Genomic DNA, 21,527 nt, shown 5'->3' with positions numbered 1-21,527 from the left:
ATTTCTGCTAAATTTTGTACCTCAATGACAATATACTAATTTCTTAATCATTATTTTGGTTGTTGAATATATTGTATTGCATAAATAAAATATTTATTTACATATTTTTAACTTGTACTTCTGTATCATCCATTGATGCTAATGTCACAGATTGGAAGGAGGATCTGTAGGATCCCAATCTTAGAAATGGTCATGGATAAATTCCCAATCATTTGATTCTTCAGAGCAAGGAGGTAACTTCAACCTAAGTATGTCGAGTTCAGCAACTGGAAAGTTAAAATTCATAAACCAAATTCACTCTGTTCACAGAAAGAATCTAGCCTTGCATGTTTGATTTCTTTTTATCTTAGACCTCTCCATGGCATGTGACATATCTTGGCCAAAGATACTGTATTTATGAATCATAAACCCCACAAAATACAATTGAAACTACCAGGGTACTAGAACAGCCCTCTAAATTATAGACATGTAGTTTTTATAAATACTTCATCATCTTCAATAACATAACATTTCCAGCAGGAATTTTTTATCAAAACAAGTCACATAAGAAGCCTAATTAGAGTTGAGGATGTATTTAATTCCCTAGCACATCAGAGGTATATACAACAGTATAACGATTGTAAAATACAACACATGCAAATTAATATCTGATGATCCATCTTCCTTTCATGATTATTGTTGGTCTTATAGCTTTACCTTTATACATACATTGGTATGTATTCAATAGCACATGTTCTCTTAGGAGTCCAACTTGCAAGATACAGAATATTTATGATAAGCCCACAGAAGATTTAGGAATGCTGTATGTGACTGGCTGATTCCTACCTACTGCCACTGACCCCAATGATTGTTTTGGAGGCTTGCAGGACTTTGAGTAAAATGGGCAGAATAGTCAGCTTTACCAACTGGGCACTTGTTGTTAGAATATTATATGTCTAATCAATTGTTTATAAATAAAATTTAGTATTAATTATGTATGATTGGAGAGAAGGCAAATTTAGACCTGTTAATAAAAGGTCATATTGCCTCTCTGTTCCACCACATACCTGCACAGTGCTTTTTTGTATTAAGCTTTGAATCAGATTAAATTAACAAATAATAAAAGGAGAATTAAAATAAAAGAGAATAATACTATTTATCTTCTTTCAAGTATGTAAAAATGTCAGGTCAAAATATATTTTTTCATTATTATGGACAATTATAAGTGAATTTCTGTCACAAAGGGTCAAAACCTTACTTGCCTTAAAAAACAAAACAAAATCCCAAAGCCCCCTAACAACCCAAAATTTTCTGAATGATATGCCAATATGACATTTCAATAGCTATTTCTTTTTCCCTGAAATATCCCCCTCAATAAAATAAACAGCTAATGCTCACTGTGGATGAGAAATATAACACTCTGTAAAATCACATTCTCTTCTGCTCAGATGGTATGCTGTACCAGTAAAATTACAGCATTATTAGTTTCAATCCCAATTAAGTTTACAAACATTTGATTAAATTTACAAATGTTATACCCTAATTATTGAGTACTGAATTAAAAACTACACTTGAAGTTTCTTTGATCTGTATGGTTGCAACAATTCTCATTCTATCAGACAGCTGCAAATGGCTGTATATGTCATACTGTGATGACAGAAATGTCAGGACAAGATGCTGTGATAGAATTATTGAGAGGATGGCATAGACAGCAGCAAAAAAACAATCTGCATTATTTTGATTTCAAGCTTGGAATATGTGGATTGTGTGTACTCGTATCTCAGTGGCTTGAAAAAAACAAATCAGAGCAAGTGTGTCAGAACTGAATTAAGAATACTTTGCATGATATGGTTGCTGGATTTCTTTCAGGTGTATTGTCCAAGCTTATCTTTCATTTTGAGAAAATTTCAAATTTAAATTATTTTTCTAGTAAAAAGTGACTAAGTATCACATGCCCCTGAAAGTCCTTATTTCAAAGAGAGAGTTGAAAGGGAATTATGGTCCAGGCTGAATTCTGCTTCTTATAGAGGATTTATAGTAGCTAGAAGTACACAAGCTACAACGTATTTCAAAGAAATTGAGTCACTTTACAGGTGAACAACTTTTCCTTTGTTACCAAGTTTCTTCTCCATTACTCTTTCAATATTTCAAAAAATATATATGTTCTTTGAGGCTAGTTAAAAAGAGATTGAAATCCAGCTAGGTCAAAAAAATAATCCAACCTGTTTCAAAGAAAAACATCCATCCACTTTCTACTACTTTTTTCTACTGCTCTTACAGTGGAAAAATGCGCAGATTACTAAATGACTGCCCTGCTTATGTCCAAATGGGAAAGAATTTGCAAAACATTCCAAAAGCTGAAAGGCTTTTGTAAAAAATCCTGAGCCGCTGCATCATAAGAAGATAGTATTTGATAAATTTAATTATTATGACATATCATGGACAGTGCCCAGGTTAGAACTCAAAGCTCTCATTCTTTCAGAGAGAAATTTGGATCCTAAAGCATAATCTTTTTCACAGACTTCTGTAGTTGAGCAAGTTTTCTGTTATTTGCTACATACAACAATAAAATAACTGTGCTACTTCAGCTGCTACTCAGACCTTCTATTATTGCTGCACATACAAAAATGTATATAAATATGTTTATTCTAAGTGTGTCACAAGACTTACGGAATTCATGTGTAAAATAATATCTAGTCTAGTTCATATTCTTTATGGAAGGATACACATTATCTACTTACTAATGCATTCAGGTAGGGGTTTGTCCCAGTGGCCATTTGGTTGACAAACTAAAACTGAAGAGCCAAATAAAAAATATCCAGGATTACAGTCATAAAATACCACTGTGCCATATGTGAAATTTCCGTGTTCTATTTTACTTTCTCTTATGGAATTTGCAGGAATTCCAGGATCAGAACAATTCACCACTGAAAAGAAAAAGAACATAGATGTGAGAGTCATCCAAATATAGTCTACTACAGTGGTCTTTAAATGGTCTCCATTCCATTTTATGAGAAACTTCCAAAGTGTTACCATCGTGACTTTATATACCTGATTTTATATATGGTGATACCGAATTAGGATGGTGATATGAAAACAGGAGAGTCTAAAACCAGGATATGCTAAATGCAGAGCAAAAAAACTGTTTCTTCACAGACCGTGATGATGCTGTAAAAGTGTTCACCACTAAAAGTGACTGAACACACCAATATATTCAATTTAGACTTTTGCCTTTACATAAACTATTGCTTACAGCTGGAAACAGGTTATGGAGCAATATGTGCCTTTGGTCTAACCCAACAAGCCATGCAAATATACTCCTGTTCCTATAGCAACATTTTAATAGTAGAGCACCTTTGAGGTAGATGTTTTGAGCTAAAGGGCACATGATTGGTTAAGACTGGTGATTTTGCTAGAACAGGGAAATATCCCAACAAATGGCTACATGCTTTTAAAAACAGAGGTATATTTTGGTGTTTAGGAATCCTCAAATACTTTAGGATTCATGTGTTTGAAAATCAATGAAGACCAGTTTTGGAGTTTTTTGTGTTGTTTTTCGTTTTCTTTTTTTGCGACTCAGAGTTGTGTGGTGAGGGCAGTATAATAATTCGGGGGGCTGGGGGAGGTTAAAGAGGGGTTTTTTTAACAGTTTCCATGCAATAGACTCCTCTGGTCAAGCAAACACATCATCACCTATTTAAAAAAGTAATAACTTTTCACCAGCAAAAAGATCTTGGGAACTTCGGTTCTGTAAACTATTTGGCAGTTTTTCTAAAGGCAAAATGATCAAAGGGAAGTAGAGAACATCTGTTGGAGTGAAAAAGCATAGTAAAAATAATTACTATTAACACATAATATGACTTAGGCTGTGTGCAGATAAAAGTCCATAGAAGTTGCTGGAAAGAAGCTGAAAAAAACCAATGCGATTTCTGTATATGTGCAAGCAGGTTACAGCAAAAAGTACATTAAACATAAATTCAAAGTGAAGATGAGCAGTTAGAAAATGTAAAAGTTAAAAAAAACTAAACACCTATGTCCTGCTATGTACCTATTAGAAGTATATTAGCTAAAATACAAAGAATATTATTTCAGAATTTAAGCTCTTATTTCCTTCATAATTTTGACTAAATAACTTATAGAAACCATTTTAAAAAAATAATAGAAACTAAACATAAGAAAGTTTCTCAGCAACAGTTATACTGGCAACCTTCTGAATGCAGAACAGAAAATGAAAGATCTTAAGTCATCTTTTAGTAAGAGAGTCATCATTTTGTCTTGACAGTTTCCTTTACCTTCAGTTTATTTTTCAACCTTAATTTTCTAACTAAGTTTGAAATTTGTAAATGCTTGCATTCTTACCTTTGCATATTGGAGGTGGGTGGCTCCACTGCCTATTAGCTTGACACTGTGCTTTGGTTGGTCCTTGCATAACATACCCAATATTGCATGAGAATGTCACTACGTCATTGAAGTTGAAACCATTTCCACTTGTTCTTCCATAAATAGGACTACCAGGGTGACCACAGCTAACAGCTAGCAGTGCAACAAACAAAGAAAAAAAAACCCCAAAAGCATGCTGTTATCACTTATCATGATTTCTGATATAATTATTACAATCCTTATGTAATAGTATTTTAAAGTTTTGATCTTATAAAATACTGAGTACTTTCCATGAGAAAATCACATTGAACTGAATAAGAACTAAGACATATTTTAGTAAATGTTCAAGCATGTATTTTAATATTTTAAAAAGCTGAGTAGGATTTTCCATGCAGTAATCAAGGCAAATGAGGAAAACTCCTAAGAGTCAGAAGTAAAGAGAACAATTGATTTTCAATGCATGTAGTCTGATACTGAAAGGAAGTATTTTATTACACTGGTTGCTCAGGCATTATTTCTTACCAATACGTATTAATATCACAGAATCATTAAGGCTGGAAAAGACCTCCAAGATCATCTAGTCCAACTGTCCCCCTACCACGTATATTACTCTGGTTTATCTTTGAGGACTAAGTATTTAGTGCAGTTATAAATTTATGACTGGATATATGAAACAATACAAATACTCTGAAGCTTTTGTTTTATTTATGCAAAAACTGACTACAGAAGGCAAAGTTCCTTTTCTTGCCCACAATGACCAGATGAAAAAACAGTAAGGAAAATAAATCACAAATTAATTTTACCAAATTAATTAACAAGTTATAAATATTTTTATCTATGTTTTAGGAAACACCAGTAGTTTATAAATAAAATGTAAACCAGCAATTTAAAATTAAAATATCACAGAATAAATTAAACTCTCATTTTTTTATTACTTTGAAATGTCATTATTTTTCTAAATTTATTTTGCTAATTTTGTCAAATACATGTTCTTTTTCTCCATGTAGAATACTTACTAGCATAACTCTAAAAGAAACCCATTCATATAATCTAAATGAAACAAAATTTTAACAACCTCCAGGAACCAAGTCATCCTTAAATAAAAGTATACCATAGAGACAAGTTACAGCATATTCTATGAATGAAAGTTAAATTGAATTTTGTATGTTCTATTAATACTACTAAGCTATTTTAATTAAATATTTTAACTTTATGTTACTGGCATTAAAAAATTTTATATAAGGAATTGCATTTTTACCCAAAAAGAACAATTAGAACAGTCCACTAAACTGTTGAGATCTGTAAAGCTGTCAGGTAGAGATGCGCATACAGAAGTATGAAATTTGCATATCATTTTATTAGCCATGCATATACAATAGCATTACAAAACAGTAGTAATACATCTGTCCACTGTATAAGCAAGAGTGTTGAATTTTAAGGTAAAAAGGTCAAAATATCTAAATTTTGATTCAACTAAAACATCCAAAGTTAAATAAATAAAGAATTGTGGGGCTATTTTTCTATATTTCATTTGAACTTTTAATCTGATGTGGAGCTGTTCCTGAATACCCACCACAAAGGTAAAAACAGATGTTTATAGTAGCCTTTAGCAAGTCTAAGCTTCTGCCCAAATTTTGTATTTGATTGGAGGAATAAAATACTTGTTTTCTCTGTTCTTAGCAAATCCAAAACAATTGTGATTTTTTTTTGATACTGACATTTTAATTTAGAAATTCTTGAATAACTTGGTCTACTGCTTTAACAGTTACCTATAGTGTGTTGGTCTGAAATGTGATATAAAGAAGTATTGACCTATTACTTATCATAAAGTGGAAACAAAATTAAGAAATATAATTATTATAGAAGTGCTATTTATATCTAGTTTTATGTAAAACAAAGAGTAAGCAGTAAGTGTAATGAAATAACATTGTGTATTATAAATCATTCAGATATATTCTGCTACCAAAATGTAGCTATAAAAATAGAATATTTGAAGGCAAGCTAATACATTTTCAATACACTGATATTAATGAACTCAAATTATTGAAACACAGTTATAATTTGTTCGAGAATCCTTCAATAACTGTCAATTTTTCCCAAATGGAATGCAGCATTTTATAGTATTAAATAATGGTATTTCATGTGATGTTGACATATATTATGGCCTCATTAAAAAATACAAAACACAAAAAAACCACAAGCAATCCAGAAAACAAAATAAAAGCATCTTTGTTATGAGGGGGAAAAAATAATTTAAAAAAAATTGCTGAAGCAAACACTTTCATCATCAGTATTGATAGTATTATTAGAGTATGTACTTATCTAACTACCACAGTCAAATGTACATTAGATATTAAAAAAGCCACTAACAGACATGAAGCCATGTTCAAATTTGAGTACTTAACAGCTTAAGTACAATCACTTTTCGAAAAAAAATTAATACTCATATACAAAAGACAGGTATTTAATGGCCAAAAGATGCAAGAACTTAGTGGAAATTTAAAGTGACATTAAACTTCAACTGATAGATGAATCACATATACTTCTGGGTATCTACTTTTATTTTATATTTTTTAAATGAATGCTGAGTTTCAAAGTCACTTCTTCTCCTGTCTGACAGAGATATTCCTGTAAAACAAAGCAGTATGTGTTGCCATGCTTACTTACGCACACAGGATGGCAGCTGACCAGACCAGTTGTGATCCTGTTGACATATTCGTACAGAAGAACCAATCAACCGGAAACCAGGACTGCACTGGTACACAACTGTGTCTCTGTAGCCATAATTTTCTCCAATTACTTGACCATTGACAATATTATCTGGAATACCACAGTGACCAGCTACATTTTTCAAAGTAAATTAAAAAAAAAAAAAATCAGTAAATATACCAGAGAAATTTTAAATATACCTCCTCAATTAAAAAAAAAAAAAAAAAAAAAGAAAGAAAAGCTGAACATTTTATTATATGCAGTTGTATTAGTAGGACTGTACACTTACTAAAAATTTAAAAAATTTATGAAAGGACAGTGTAACAAAGAGATTAAATGTCATATATTCTCATATTTCTTAAAAAAAAAAGAGCAACTCCTTTTCATTAAAACCTGTAAAATTCTATTAGAATGAATACATATAAGTATTATAAACATCCTCTATATACAGGAATCCATGTCCATATTATAAATACAGCCTTCTTACAATGGAAACAAATTAACTTGCACAATTTATTGCTGGACCCTGACTGAGTGGATTGTCTTCTGTTCTTCCTCTCTTACTGATCCAAGACGAGTCCACAAAAGCTTAGCATGTTTGGCTTAAAGGTAAACAGTGCAACTTCATCCAAATGTCCTGCAACCAGAAACTGTTCTATGCCTTGGCCTAATCTCCTACTCTGTATTATCAAAATAGGAAAAATATTTTGGTTAGACTATGAAATGCACTAACAGGCATTTAATATAGAAAGGAAGGGGAAAAGAAGGAACCATGTGTCATTTGTTACTCTTTTATTTAATGAACTCTGGAATATAGTCACCATGATTCAACAAATAATGTGTTAATGGGAAATCCTCTGAGAACTGTTGACCTCATAACAACTATGTCATAAGGCAGAAAATTCACTGTAAAAACAAGTAAGGCAAGCAAGAAAAACAAACAATGTTTCTGTTAGCGCTTTAGTGGAAAAAAAAAATTCCCGCCACCAAAACTCTTCTGTTCTGCTCTCTACTTCTTAAAAAATACCCCACAAACAAAACATGGGCTTGCTAGTAACAAAGAATATTCAGAATCAAATATAGGTTGGGTTACTTTTCATTTGACCTTGGATGTATTTATAAAACTGATGCAATTTTCAGCATTTTGCCTCATTCTTTCAGGAATAGAAACTTCCTATAGAAAATGCAAAACTGATATTTTCTTATACCTTGCACCTGGCAATTGAAGCCTTGTATAGTATTTCATTTTACAAATCATGATGAAATCATCAGAAATTACAATATTGGTAATAAGTAGCCCCTCAAAGCTTAAATTGGTGAGTGCAATTTGACTTCTGTATAAGGAACAAATCTGATATTGTACAAGTGTATATTCTCCTCTGTTTTCCCCTCTCTGTTTCCCTCAGTGTTACATAAGGACCAGGCATACTTGAAACTTGGTTTATGTTTTGTGGGATAAGATGACATTAAAACATGCTTATATTTTTTTGTTAAACTATTTCTTTACTCCCCAGGAAAGCTGTAATCTGTTCAGTATGCACTAGACTTCCTTGAGCATGCAAAAAAGGGCCCAAGTTCCCTATCACATTTATCATCATTACATTTATGATGATAAAAAGGAACAACCAGTAAAAATTGATCTGGAAAAGAGAGTTTTCTATCAGAAGTGCAATTAGAACATTTAAAGTGATTCACACCATGTTCAAGAAAATAATTTTCTAATTGCATTTCATTACAATATTGAGCCTTGTTCTCAATTATGATTTTAGTATTTCTTTCTGGCAGTAAAGTGGAAGCAGCATACATCTTCAGAACGATCAAGCTGTGTTTCCTGTGCAAAGGTAACAAAACTGAAGTAATTCAACACATCAGATGACAGAGATCACACTACAGTTTCTGCAACTGTGCACGGACATTACAAAAACCACAACAGATGAAAAATTTGTTGTAAATCATCTATAAATCTTGCATTAATGTTTTCTGTGGGGCTGGGTAACAACTTCGCTAAAAGTGACTGGGGTCATAGAATCATAGAATTGTTTAGGTTGGAAAATACCTTTAAGATCAAGTCCAACTATTAACAGTCCACCACTAAACCATGTCCCAGAGTGCCACATCTGCATGTCTTTTCAGTACTTTCAGGGATGGTGACTCAGACACTTCCCTGGGAAGCCTGTTTCAATGCTTCACAACCCTTTTGGTAAAGAAATTTTTACTAACATCCAATATAAGCCTCCCTTAGCACAAGTGGAGGCCATTTCCTCTTGTCCTATCATTATATTTGGGAGAAGAGATCAATACTCACCTCACCACAATTTCTTTCCAGATAGTTATAGAAAGCAGTAAGGCCTCCACTGGGGGTCCTTTTCTCCAGGCTAATGAACCCCAGTTCCCTCAGCTGATCTTTGTCAGACTTGTGCTCTAGACCATTCACCATCAACATTATCCTTCTTGGGACACACTCCAAACCCTCAACGTCTTTATTATAGTGAGGGGCCTAAAACTGAATGCAGTATTGAAAGTATGGTCTCACCAGTGCCAAGTACAGGGGCACAATCACTTCCCTGTAGTCCTGCTGTCCATGAAATTTCTGGTCTTGGTGGACAGCAAGCTGAAATGTGACTCAATGCCTATAAATATTGAAAGGGTGTGAAACAAGCCAATGGGGTCAGAGTCTTCTCAATGGTGCCCAGTGACAGGACAAGGGGCAAAGGGCAATAGACACAAACTGGAACGCAGGAAATGTCAAACAAAAATGCAGACAAACCTCTTTCCTTTGAGGGCCACAGAGCCCTGAGACGGGTTGCCCAGAGAGGTTGCGGCATCTCCTTCTCCGAAAAGATTCAGAACCTTCCTGGATGCAGTCCTGTGCAACCTGCTCTAGGTGATGTTGCTTAAGCAGGGGGCGTTGACTAGATGATCACCTGAAGTCCCTGCCAACTCCTACCCTTCTGTTAACCTGTGTGACTCATGACACATTTTTCATGTCAATTTTAAAAGCAAGTGAATATCCTATAGGATTTTCAGGGCTTGTTTCCAGTTTTCACTCTGCTTTCTAGAGGTAGTTTTGTCAGAGACACATTAAAAAATAAGTTTCAATTCAATTTCTTTCATTTTCAAAATACCACTTGTCATGTGGTAAGCAGTTCAGTGTGTTTGCTACTGAAATTATGTAATGGTATCACATTTCCTGCTAAGTGAATCCTTGAGAACATTACTGAAATTTCCACTAATGCATGCAGCTGAATAAATTCCCTAAGTTGCAATAAAGTCAGAGACTCATTAATATTTTCCAGAAGTATTTTCTCTTTGTTTGCTTTATTTTTCTACTCTATTTCAATCTCCAAAGAGGTGGTGTCCCTCAGAGGAAATAAAAACCTTTAATATACAGTACTTACTATCACTACTTCTCCAATACCAAGAAAAAAAGGAAGAGAAAGAAACCCACACCCAAAAAAAAAAAAAAAATCAGAACCACCAGCATCCACCCACATATCTAGAAGAGTAGTTATTATTTAATTTCTCATCCACTCTATTCAGATTTTTTGTATTTCTTCAAGGTGTTTCTTTTTCTTATGAATAATTGCAGAATTCTTCCCTTTTGCCATTTTTCTTTTAAGATATTTGTGACAAAAAGAATCCCAATATGTTCGTTATACATTAAGGTTGTGCTCATATTCATTTCTTCATATCCCAGTAGTTTTTATGATCATTTCTGCTGTTAATTGTTTTTCAAGACTTGCTTTTTAATCTCTCACATTAAAAGATTTCATTATTTTCTTTGTGCATTATATGTTTGCATTATATATGTAAGTCACACACACATAAAAATAATCAGTTTGGCGTTTTGGGGTTTTTGGTAGTGGGAAGTTTTCAAATCTCACATTACTGCTTATGCTTTTGCAGTCTGTGAGAAACAAGTAATACACATACATAGTTTTCTGAGAAAGTGATTTTGTCTGAATGAGGTATACTTATTGTGCAATAGCATTGAAGATCAACTCTATTCCTTCGTTTTGTCTCACAGTGGTATCCCTAAAAGCTTTTTCCACTCATTTATGTTACATATATATATCATCTATCATCTAATCGATGTCAGTTTTGTCACACTTGTATAAACAAGGAGTAAGGTAAGACTTCACTACTGCAAAAAATAGTGAAAAGCCATAAAGGAATATAATTTAAAATCTCTTCTCATTTGACAAATATGTCACACCCCCTCTGAATCATTAGTTTTGACATCATTTAGTTGTGAAATTTGGTGCAATGAAATGGAATAAAATTATAAAACTGTTTGTTGTAATATCTAGCCTTCATTCAATATAACCAGAAGGTGTGGATAAATGTCTTTTGCAATGAGATTATTCCTAATTATGCAATCTAGATACAAAACTGCTCAGGAGCTAAGCTCTGCAGGTGAGTGGTTTCACTGAGAACTAAATGCAAGTACTGTAAAATGGGTATCATCTTGAGAGACCTCCCTGTAAATATGAACAAATCTTCTAGAAAAATTATGGCAGAAAACTGAAAACAGATGCGAAAAGGTAAGGAAGTAGAAAGCAAAGGAATGCTGAGAAAAAAACATGAGAGTATTGCTCGAAAAACAATGGTTCAAATACTGAGCAACAACATTGCCTGTTTGGGTTTTTTTTCCGTGCTTGCCAGAAAATTTATTTTGCGAATGTACGATAAAGTATTTAAGATATATTGATTTTATTATCTATTTATATGGTGGTTTAAACCACCCATACATCTCTCAATATTTTATATTGATTAAAGGAGTTAATCTTACTGTTATTATTTAATGGAATATCATTTTTTGATCCTTAAGGAAATATTCTGACACCAATTAGAAACAAAAATAAAACTATTGTAGTCATCTTAGGAGGCTATTGAAAACAAAACATGAAAACAATCATATAAGATTTGTGCGAAATACAGGACAGACGAAGTTGTTAAGTAGCAAGATCATGGTGGTACTTCTGATCTGTGTTTTTCAGAATGAACGAGATAAAAAAAAATACCCCCATGCTAAATTGTCAATTACAAACATATAATAAATTTAACATTTACTCCATTAAGAAATGGGTTATGGATAAAAGAAAACCTAAAATAAAATTGGCAAATGTTAAGCCAAATCTCGATTCAAATATTTGCAACATTAGATTATCATAATTCATATTACCAGAAGGAAAAAAAAAATTAAAACCTCACTAGTAAATATCTGACTTCACAGTATGTTGGGCTTCTAGGCTATTTTAGACTACGCTATTCTAGACTGCTTCCAGGATAGTCATGCTTATTGTCAATGTCTTATTTTAGTGCTGTATCATAAACTTGGGTGTATTTCCATCTTTTCTATGATAAAAAACATTTCCATCTTTCTATAAAAGATCCATACAGGAGTTCTGTGAATCAAGTTAAGACCCCTAGGTCTTAATGTAACCTGTAATTTATAACACTGAATCAAAAGATGCCACTTCTGTAAAGGCAAAGAGTGAATGCTCATTGAGTAAAAAGAGAGAAATTAAATGTGAAGGTTTTGCTGTGTAGCAGATTAGATGGGGGAGATAAGTACTATAACATTCTCCATTTCCAGTCTAGTAAACTTTGAAAATAACTACATGGAATATTATTAAGAAACAAAATTAGTCAAAAAGTGGGAATGAAGGATATTAATAATGTGTGAGCACAAAACAAATAACCTAACTTAACATGAGATCCATCTCTAGCAATGAAGAATCAGCATAGTAACTTAGTGTCAGAACCTTAGAAATCTCAGCTGCAAATGAGTTTTCTTATATGCAGGTTACTCTCTGACATACAAGAGTAGGAATAAATGAATACAGAAACTTTACATTAAAAGGTAAAAACATCCCTATACTTATTTTAGTCGTCAGTAATGTCAAACATGAGCATAGTTAGTGAAAGAATTCTACATATCAATATATTATTGAAAAAGAGATTTAGGTTATTATTGAGCAAATTTAATTAACCTGTCAAGATGACCCCAGCTGAGGAGAGAATTACTTGCTAGAATTTCTTTCCTCTCTACAGGGCTTGCATTTCTGATAAGGATATATTTTTTTACATCCTCCTGTTCACAAAAAAAAAACATATTCTGCAGAAAATCACAGTACTGAAATAACACTGACACAGTCCTGGACAAATAGTGTTTGTGGTATTTTTTTGCCTGCTAGTTTCAGAAGATCCTCACCTTGCCAGCTGCTCAAGCTGTACTAAAATTGCTCAGGATGAATGTTAGCATTCATTTAAACCTTTTTTTTTAAATCTATGTCCCAGAGGGGGAAGTTCTCTGCTGAATTCCTTGCAATGGCTGAATAATTCTTTAAAGATGAAACATCATATGTCTCATTTGAAAGTCTAGTTATTATTATGGAGTAGTACTGAAGAGCAAAGAGAAGCATATGGCTAATGCTAGTTATATTAGTTCAGTATCACTGGAGATACAAAATTACCTTTTAGTTGAAATATCATGAGTTTAAAAACAGATGTTTAAAAACAGTGAAGAGGAAGAAGTTAGGTGTTTGTATGTTTTTCCAAAAGTTTTAAGGTTGAAAATAGTGGCAGAACGGCTACACTTCAGAGGATACATAACCACAGAAACTTTTCAGTGATTGAAAGTCAATTGAAAAAATATAAATACTTCAGTTCCTCTGTTCTTAACTGATAAAACTTTAAAGGTACAGTTACTCCTTAGTATGTATACCTTTTTCTCAAATACAAGAATTGAAAGTTAACTCTCTGGCTATACTTCTCTACCTTGCTCTTCCAAAGAATAGAGTCATTGAATAATTAAGGTTGGAAAAGACCACCATGATCATCTAGTCCAAATGTCCCCCTACCACCTATATTACTAAATAAACCATGTCCCTAAGTACCTCATCCAACCTTTACTTAAACACTCCAAGGGATGGTGACTCCATGACCTCCTTGGGCAACCTGTTCCAATGTCTCACCACACTTTCTGGGAATAAAATTCCCCTAATTTCTAATATGAACTTAACCCTGGTGCAACTTGCAGCTGTTCCCTCTTGCCCTATTGCTACTTACCTGCGAGAAGAGGCTGACCCTAGCTCACCACAACCTTTTTTCTGGTAGTTGTAGAGAGCAGTAAGTCTGCTCTGAGCTTCCTCTTCTCTTATCTAAACAGTCCTAGTTCTCTCAGCCACCCTTCGTAAAACTTTTTTTCCAGACACTTCACCAGCTTTGTTCCTCTTCTCTGGATACACTCCAGGACCTCAATGTCTTTCTTGTAGTGAGGGGCCCAAAACTGAACACAGTATTCAAGATGAGGCCTCACCAGAGCTGAGTACATGAGGATGATCACCTCCCTTGTCCTGTTGGCTACTCTATTCCTGATGCAAGCTAGGATGCTGTTGCCCTTCTTGGCCATCTGGGTACACCGCTGACTCATGTTTAGGTGACTGTCAACCAACACCCCCAGATTCTTTCCACCCCGCCCCCATACAGCTTTCCAGACACCCTGTCCCAAGTCTGTGGTGCTGCCTGGGTTTGTTATGACCAAACTACAGGACCCAGCCCTTAGCCATGTTGAACTTCATCCCATTGGCCTCTGTCCATTGATCCAACCTGTCCCTGTCCCTCTGGAGGGCCTTCCTACCCTCTGGCAGATCGACACTTCCCTCCAACTTTGTGTTGTCTGCAAAATTACTGAGGGTGCATTTAATTCCCTCATCCAAATCATCAATGAAATTATTAAAGTGCATGGGTCCCAAAACCAACCCCTATTATATGCATAAATTGCATATAATGTAAATACGTAGATATTTCAGTTCTTGCTTGACTTGATCCACAATATACATAAATTTCTTTCCATACTTTCTAATGTCATTATCTAACCTCCCAACCTGTACTTTTATTCACTAATTCACTAATAAACTGGTTTTATGAAAACAGTTTTTTAATCCATTATCACATAATCTTTCAGTTATGAATCAACTGAAAGGGCTAAGTGGAAGATCCTTACCTGTCCCACAGACCTCTCCACAACATTGATTGATTCATGCACTGCATATTCAGTCAGATAACATACTTCCTCAGTCCTGGCCAGTATGTCTGCTACTCTTTTTACCCCTTTGATACCATTGTTTCTGCAGAACTATTGGATAACTGTTATCTTATATGTCATCATATCTTCTTTGTGAGTAGCAGGCTGTCACTAATGACTCAGCGTTAGTAACTGGTATTTTTGTATGAAGAGAAATTTGAGTAAAACAGGTAAAAAATCCTCAGATAAGAAGTTGCAGGCTATGTCTACATTAGCATTTTGGTCCAGATCTTCCTTGTAACCCTTTAAATGTCCTGACTGGTTTTGCTATGAACAAACAAGCTTCTCTTCAGAGGAAGCATGTTGAGAAGTTCAACTTTAGGTGCAAGGTAAGGTACAAGAGATATGCCTTAACAATCGAAAGCAGAACTGTACCCCGCTCTCTTTCTTCTCTACCCTGCTCTTTCTTCTCTCTCAATCACCATAGAAACCTCATCCCTACAACACCACACAACAAAGTGAATTCCACCCATCAAGCTTAAAGTGGCTTATGCCAAGGATTTAATGACTATGCAACGAGATAACATTGTAAATAGGCAAGACCAAAAAAACCCAAAAGAGAGCATTTCACCATCCACTATAAAGACAAAAGGGAGCATTCCCACAGCCAGGTGGGTGCTGTGGTTATGTGTTGCAGATTTGTGAGGCTGTGCTGCTGAGACAGTTTCTTTAAGCAGCAGTTAGAGTTTTCTGCCAGCTTAAACTATAAGCATTGTGTCACTGGAGAAGGGAGAGAGAAGATGTAACGAGCTGTGCAGACACCAGGGCCGGAGAAGGGTGGGGGAGGAGGTGGCTCAGGTGCCGAATAGAAAGATGCCCCTGCAGCCCGTGTAGAAACCCATGGAAAAGGCCCAGACCCCATCTGCAGCGCGTGGAGGGGCTCCACGCTGGATGGAGCAGGTGGAGGCATAGAGGAGATGCTGTGACCCTACGTTGGAACAAACCCCTGCCAGCACTTGCAGCCATGAAGAGAGACAGAGTCACAGAGATGAGTGAGAGATTTGCACCGGAGCAGGTTTGCTGGGGGAGGCTGGTGACCCTGCAGAGGACTGGGACTGAGAGACATTGTGATTTATGACTGTCCTCCATAGCAGTGACCCATGCCAGGGCAGCTGGTGAATAGATAAAGCCCTTGGGAAAGGATTCATGTTGGAGAACTTCGTAGAGGACTGTCTCCTGTGGGTGAGACCCCACGGTGCAGCAGGGGGAGGGTGTGGAATGAATGCCCCCCCGGCCGAGAAGGAAACCGACTTGCAAGGGACTGACCGAAACCCCCATCTCCCAGTCCCTTCCCCCTGTGCTGCGATCGGGCGGAAGAAGGGAGTGAAATCATGACTAGAGTGAAGTCTGATAAGAAGGGAGGGGGGGAGGAGGTTAGTGGTGTTTTAAGATCTGAAAGAGGAAAACAGCTCATGAAGAAGTAACCGAGAACCCCATTTTTTCCCAGGCCCTGCACCCATGTACTGTGAACAGGGGGGAAGAAGGGAGCAAAATCCTGACTAAAGTCTGCTAAGAAGGGAGTGGTGGGGGGAAAGGGTTTTAAGATCTGGTTGCATTTGTTTCAAGATCTGGTCACGCTCCTGACTCTGGTTTTACTGTTCTTTGTAGTGTAGTGTAATAAATTAGGTAGTTTCTCTCCTTCACTTTGCATTGAGTCTGTTTTGCCCATGTCATTGCTGACAGAATGATCTCTCCCTGTCCTTATTTTGACTCCTGAGCCTCTTAATATATATTTTCTCCCATGTCCAACTAAGAAGGGGAGTAATAGACTGACTTTTGTGGGCGTCTGGCCTCCAGCCAGGGCTAAACCACCACACTATGCCAGGAATGACTACAAAAGAGAGCATTCCACCACCCAAAGAAGGGGAAGACATCAGGAGACAAAGGGATATCAAGGGAAAGTTCCCCCCCCCATTGGACCTGAAGGCATTGAAGAATGGTCTGCCATCGGACCTGAGGTCATCGGACTGACAGGGTGCCATAGCTCTGTGGTGGTAGATTTTGCGACCTCTCCTCCTTTTCTCTCTCTTTTCCACTCTTTTCTCTTTCTGTCTCCCCTTTCTCTGGCACGTTTGTTGTGGGCCAAATAAAGTGACTTGAACCTTTACTCAGGTTTTGAGTCTTAATTCTGTTCTTCAAGAATTTCGAAGATCTGGTCATGATAAAACACCTAATTGGACATCACTCAGGAGTTAAGCCCAGACGTCTCCAGCCACCCAGAGCAATCTTGCACAAAGCAAGTATTCTATCTCCTTATGGAGACAAATGGGTCAAAATTATTAACAGGTCCTTTTGACAATTTAGAACCATATGCAAACCTTTAGGAAGTAATTGCAGACAAGGACAATCCAAACTTTATTATCTTGCTCTATGACTTCCTCTTCTTTCACTAATGTGCCATTGTATACTAATATGTGACAGAAAGTAGGAAATGTGAACTACTAATTCTCTACAACTGCCTGAAAGGAAGTTGTAGCCAGGTGGATGTTGGTCTCTCCTCCCATGTAACAAGTGATAGACCAGGGGAAAATGGCCTCAAGTTGTGCCAGGGAAGGTTTAGATTGAATATTAGGAGAATGTTCAGTGAAAGGGTTGTCAAGAATTGTGACAGGCTTCCCAGGTAAATGGCTGAATCACCATCCTTGGAGGTATTTAAAAGGCATAAATGTGGTGCTTAGGATCACGGTTTAGTGGTGGACTTGACAGTGTGAGGTTTATTGTTGGACTTGATGATCTTAAATGTCTTTTCCAACCTAAACGATTCTATGATTCTATGAGTAATGGTGACATTTAGCCCAGGGGACTAGACCAGATACTTTACAAGGAAAATTCTCTAAACCATATGTAATGCAGATATAGAGAATTCAGAACCAATTATTTGTCTCATGATCTTCTCCTTTTTCTTGGGTTATTTTCTAATGTGGACAAAGACACAGCATGTGAGCTTTACTATTTTTCTTAGAAGAGATGAAAGGCATTCCTGTTACTATTGTGTGATGATTATGAACAAATGCTGGTATTTAATGCTCCCTCTAACTCAATTAGCTTTTTTCTGCTACCTGTCTGTCTTTATTGAAAGCTCCTCTAGTTTTATGTATTGGAAACACACCTCCATGTATCTTATTAATCATGTAAAGTCCATTCTTAATTTCTGTATTTTAATTTGTATGAGTACATAGCATGTTATAAAGGCGTGTTTAGTTCTTTTGCTGAAATAAATGTAACATCATTTAATAACATGAAGATTAACAACAAATTATGAAACAACAAATTATTAAATCTTATAGACCTTTAAAAAATTAATCATATTTCATCGCTTATCTGGATTTCAGATTTAATACTAACTTGGAAAACTGTTAACACCTATCATTCCAGCAACTGCTGAGTCTTCCTAGGACATACATAGAAAATAACAGCAATGAATTTTGGTAAATAATGGAGAGAATATCAACAGAGATGTGATATCAATATGCTTAGACATCAGGATGAATGGAGAGAGAAGGAAATAAGAAATGAGAGTTAAGCATTGTTCAGCTGAGTTGAAGAAGGTAGATTCACAAGGTGGAAATATGAAAAGCTGGAGTAAGGTCACTGTTCAACAAAATAGAAATATTTAGTGTAATGAGTTTGGCAGTTGGTTGAAAATAATATTTTTCCCCAGTTTTCATACGGTTTTCAGTGATGTGCTGTGTAAGTATCTTCTAAAATTACCTTCAGTGATGCAACTAATACAACTGAGAGAAATTCATTAAAATTAGATACTCTCTGAAAGAGAAGTATAACATTCTACATTATGCTAACAGAGATTCTAGAAAAAAATCAGAATGCCTGCAAATAGTCAGGAAACAGCTGCTGCTATTAAGAATAACAATCGGACCCAACACAAATGTTTTCCAAAGCACGCTATATTTTTGTTTGTTAGCTTTACTTTTTTTTTTCTTTTTAAAACCTAGTTTTCTGAAGTAGTAATGAAAAATAAAACAGGAAACATTTCAAAAGCCAACAAGTGACTTCAAGAATTTCAGTACATATTGATCTCCACTACATCATCTTCTATCCACAGTCACTAAAAATTGCACTGTTTTCTAGAAATGTCTACGTATTTCCTCCTGACAAGCTACATTAGCTTGGACTGAGGATTACTGATCCTTAAATCATTATGTAGTAAAAGTAATGATCTTCTGATAGTGATTATCCTTTGAGTTAATAAAAAGTCAGAAAATAGTCATAATGAAGAAGGTGAAGAAAATCTCAGTGTTAGAGAAACCTTAGAAAAATTTGGGTAATCTAAATGTAATCTTACAGGCATATTCAATTCTTAAAATAGAAATACACTCATAACCACCTGAGTGCAAGCATAACAGTATTTTTCAGTAAGTAAAAGTGGACAGAATCTAAGATAAATAGTAAAAAATATTTGTATCTGTGAGAAAAAAGCATTAGATGTGGAAAAATGTTTTGGGGTTTTCTTCTTGCTATTTTTCTTTGACTGAAAACAAACACCAAATTTTATTCATAAATTGCACAAAAATGTGTTTCTTAGATCATTACAATACCTGCTCAGTAAATATTCTTACTGTAACTTACCTCCTTTCTCCCAATTTCACCATTTCCTTCATTTCTTCCACTTCCTTCACCTTTTGACAACTCAATCTTACTATAACAAATTTCTGGTTTCTGATTTGTCATTAGCTGAACCCATCCTTCAATCTCAAATCTCAAGACTAACTTGTTGATGAAACAAGAATTAAGCTGAACTAGTCAGAGTCTTACCAAAAGCTCTTTCCTGAACAGTGATATAGCACAGGAGGCAATGTTGCTGCAAGAGCCATCACTGTTTCCTTTTCATAAACTTACTCTGTCACTGTCACTAGCTTTTTCTTTTCTTCTTTTTTTTAAAATTATTTTTAAAATGAGCTATATGGGCTTTTTTGTATGCTATACATGATGCATACTGAACTCTGTAAGTACAACTCTTACTCATGATCTTTTCAACAATTTGCCACAATTAAACTTTTGAAGATAGACATTTGAACATTTACTGTAGTCCTATTAGTCTGGCACAAAAGGTATCTTATAGAGTACTGTTTTCCCCTCTAGTCATGTGGTCATTTTCTTACCTGTTCATTGTTACTGGACATTATAGTATCTGAACTTAAAAATAATGAATTTATTTTGAGAAGTAAAAAAACCCAGTTTCATCTGAAAATTGATTACTTTAGGGTCATCTTTCAAGTCTCAAGTAAAGATTATGCAATCTGTAACTATTATTAAGCTTGGTACATTTTTATTTCTACAGGTAGATATAGGAGAAATCAAATTCATTATGTAGTAATCTTCACATGGCATAAAGTTATTTCGCAAAAATTCTTCTAGAAAAGTACTTTTTCAAGGTGCTGTTCACAAATAGAAGACAATTTGTCTCATTTTATGTTAATATTTCTTTGCTGAAAAATTTTACATTTCTCCAAACTTTGATAGTTCTGCAGATAAAGCAGTTTAAAAAAGAAGTTTGTACATTTCGATTATACACATACTATGGTGCCCCAAAACCTTTAGATTTAAACCAGTCTGTCTGACTATTTCCGTCAACTTAGAAGAAAACAAAATCAAATAGAACATCTTTTCTTTTTCTCTCCCTCTGGTAAATGATTTGCATTGCAAAAGGGTAACATGAACAAACCCTTACTGTTTCTGTCAGGTATGTGTCAGGAAACATTCCAGCTACAGACTTCTGGACTGATAAGCAACACTTATTTATTCATGAGTCATTCAAATTAAGCTCAAGTGATGATTTGCACCAAATGATGCTGTATTACAAGAGACAAATAAATTATTTAAGATGGAAAGTAGTCTAAAAAGGTAAACAGCAATCTGCACAAAGAGACATTGCAACAAACCCATATATTTAAAGTATAAATTCCTTCAGATTATTCTGAAAGTCTCATTTTCTGGATATTCTTTCACTTTCTTGTTGCCCAACGAATAACAAGGAACAATACTACTTTCATGTTGCATTCTAAAATCAGAAAAGTATCATATCTCTGATTTAAACTGAAACTAAAATGTTAATTGCATATGGAATTAAAATCAATGTGTCAACAGTTAACAGAATAATGCAGATAAAGGTACATGTGGTAATAATGAATTTAAAAGAAGCAGCCCTGAAATTGTTTAATTGAGGTCACATGTTCACCTTTTTTCGTAAAAGATTCAGGACTGGTGTCTGAATATTTTAAATAAGTGAAAATGCCTAAACATGTACAACTAAAGGGTGTCAAATTCTATAAATAGTGTCTGGATAGTAATTTTCTTTCAGAAATAATGCTTCAGTGCTCTTGTCAAAGTTTTAATAAACCTTTTTTTT

At 34.9% G+C, this 21,527-nt stretch overlaps 1 protein-coding gene across 3 annotated transcripts in view; it reads right to left on the bottom strand.

Annotated features, from left to right (window-relative positions):
• The window catches only part of CSMD3 (CUB and Sushi multiple domains 3), a gene marked incomplete at its 5' end in the record, with an annotated part of 624,550 nt that overhangs the window by 51,888 nt on the left and 551,135 nt on the right, over positions 1–21,527 (bottom strand). For all 3 annotated transcript variants that reach the window (XM_084280272.1, XM_084280273.1, XM_084280274.1), the window contains 3 exons: positions 2,721–2,906; positions 4,339–4,512; positions 7,027–7,200. In XM_084280272.1, coding sequence (XP_084136398.1) covers positions 2,721–2,906; positions 4,339–4,512; positions 7,027–7,200 — 534 coding nt within the window. The remainder of the gene's footprint in view (positions 1–2,720; positions 2,907–4,338; positions 4,513–7,026; positions 7,201–21,527) is intronic.

Source organism: Gallinula chloropus (assembly GCF_964237585.1).
Source record: "Gallinula chloropus genome assembly, chromosome: 2".
Lineage (NCBI taxonomy): Eukaryota > Metazoa > Chordata > Aves > Gruiformes > Rallidae > Gallinula > Gallinula chloropus.
The sequence above is the reverse complement of the archived record's forward strand: the minus strand, read 5'-3'. Positions and strand labels throughout refer to the sequence as shown.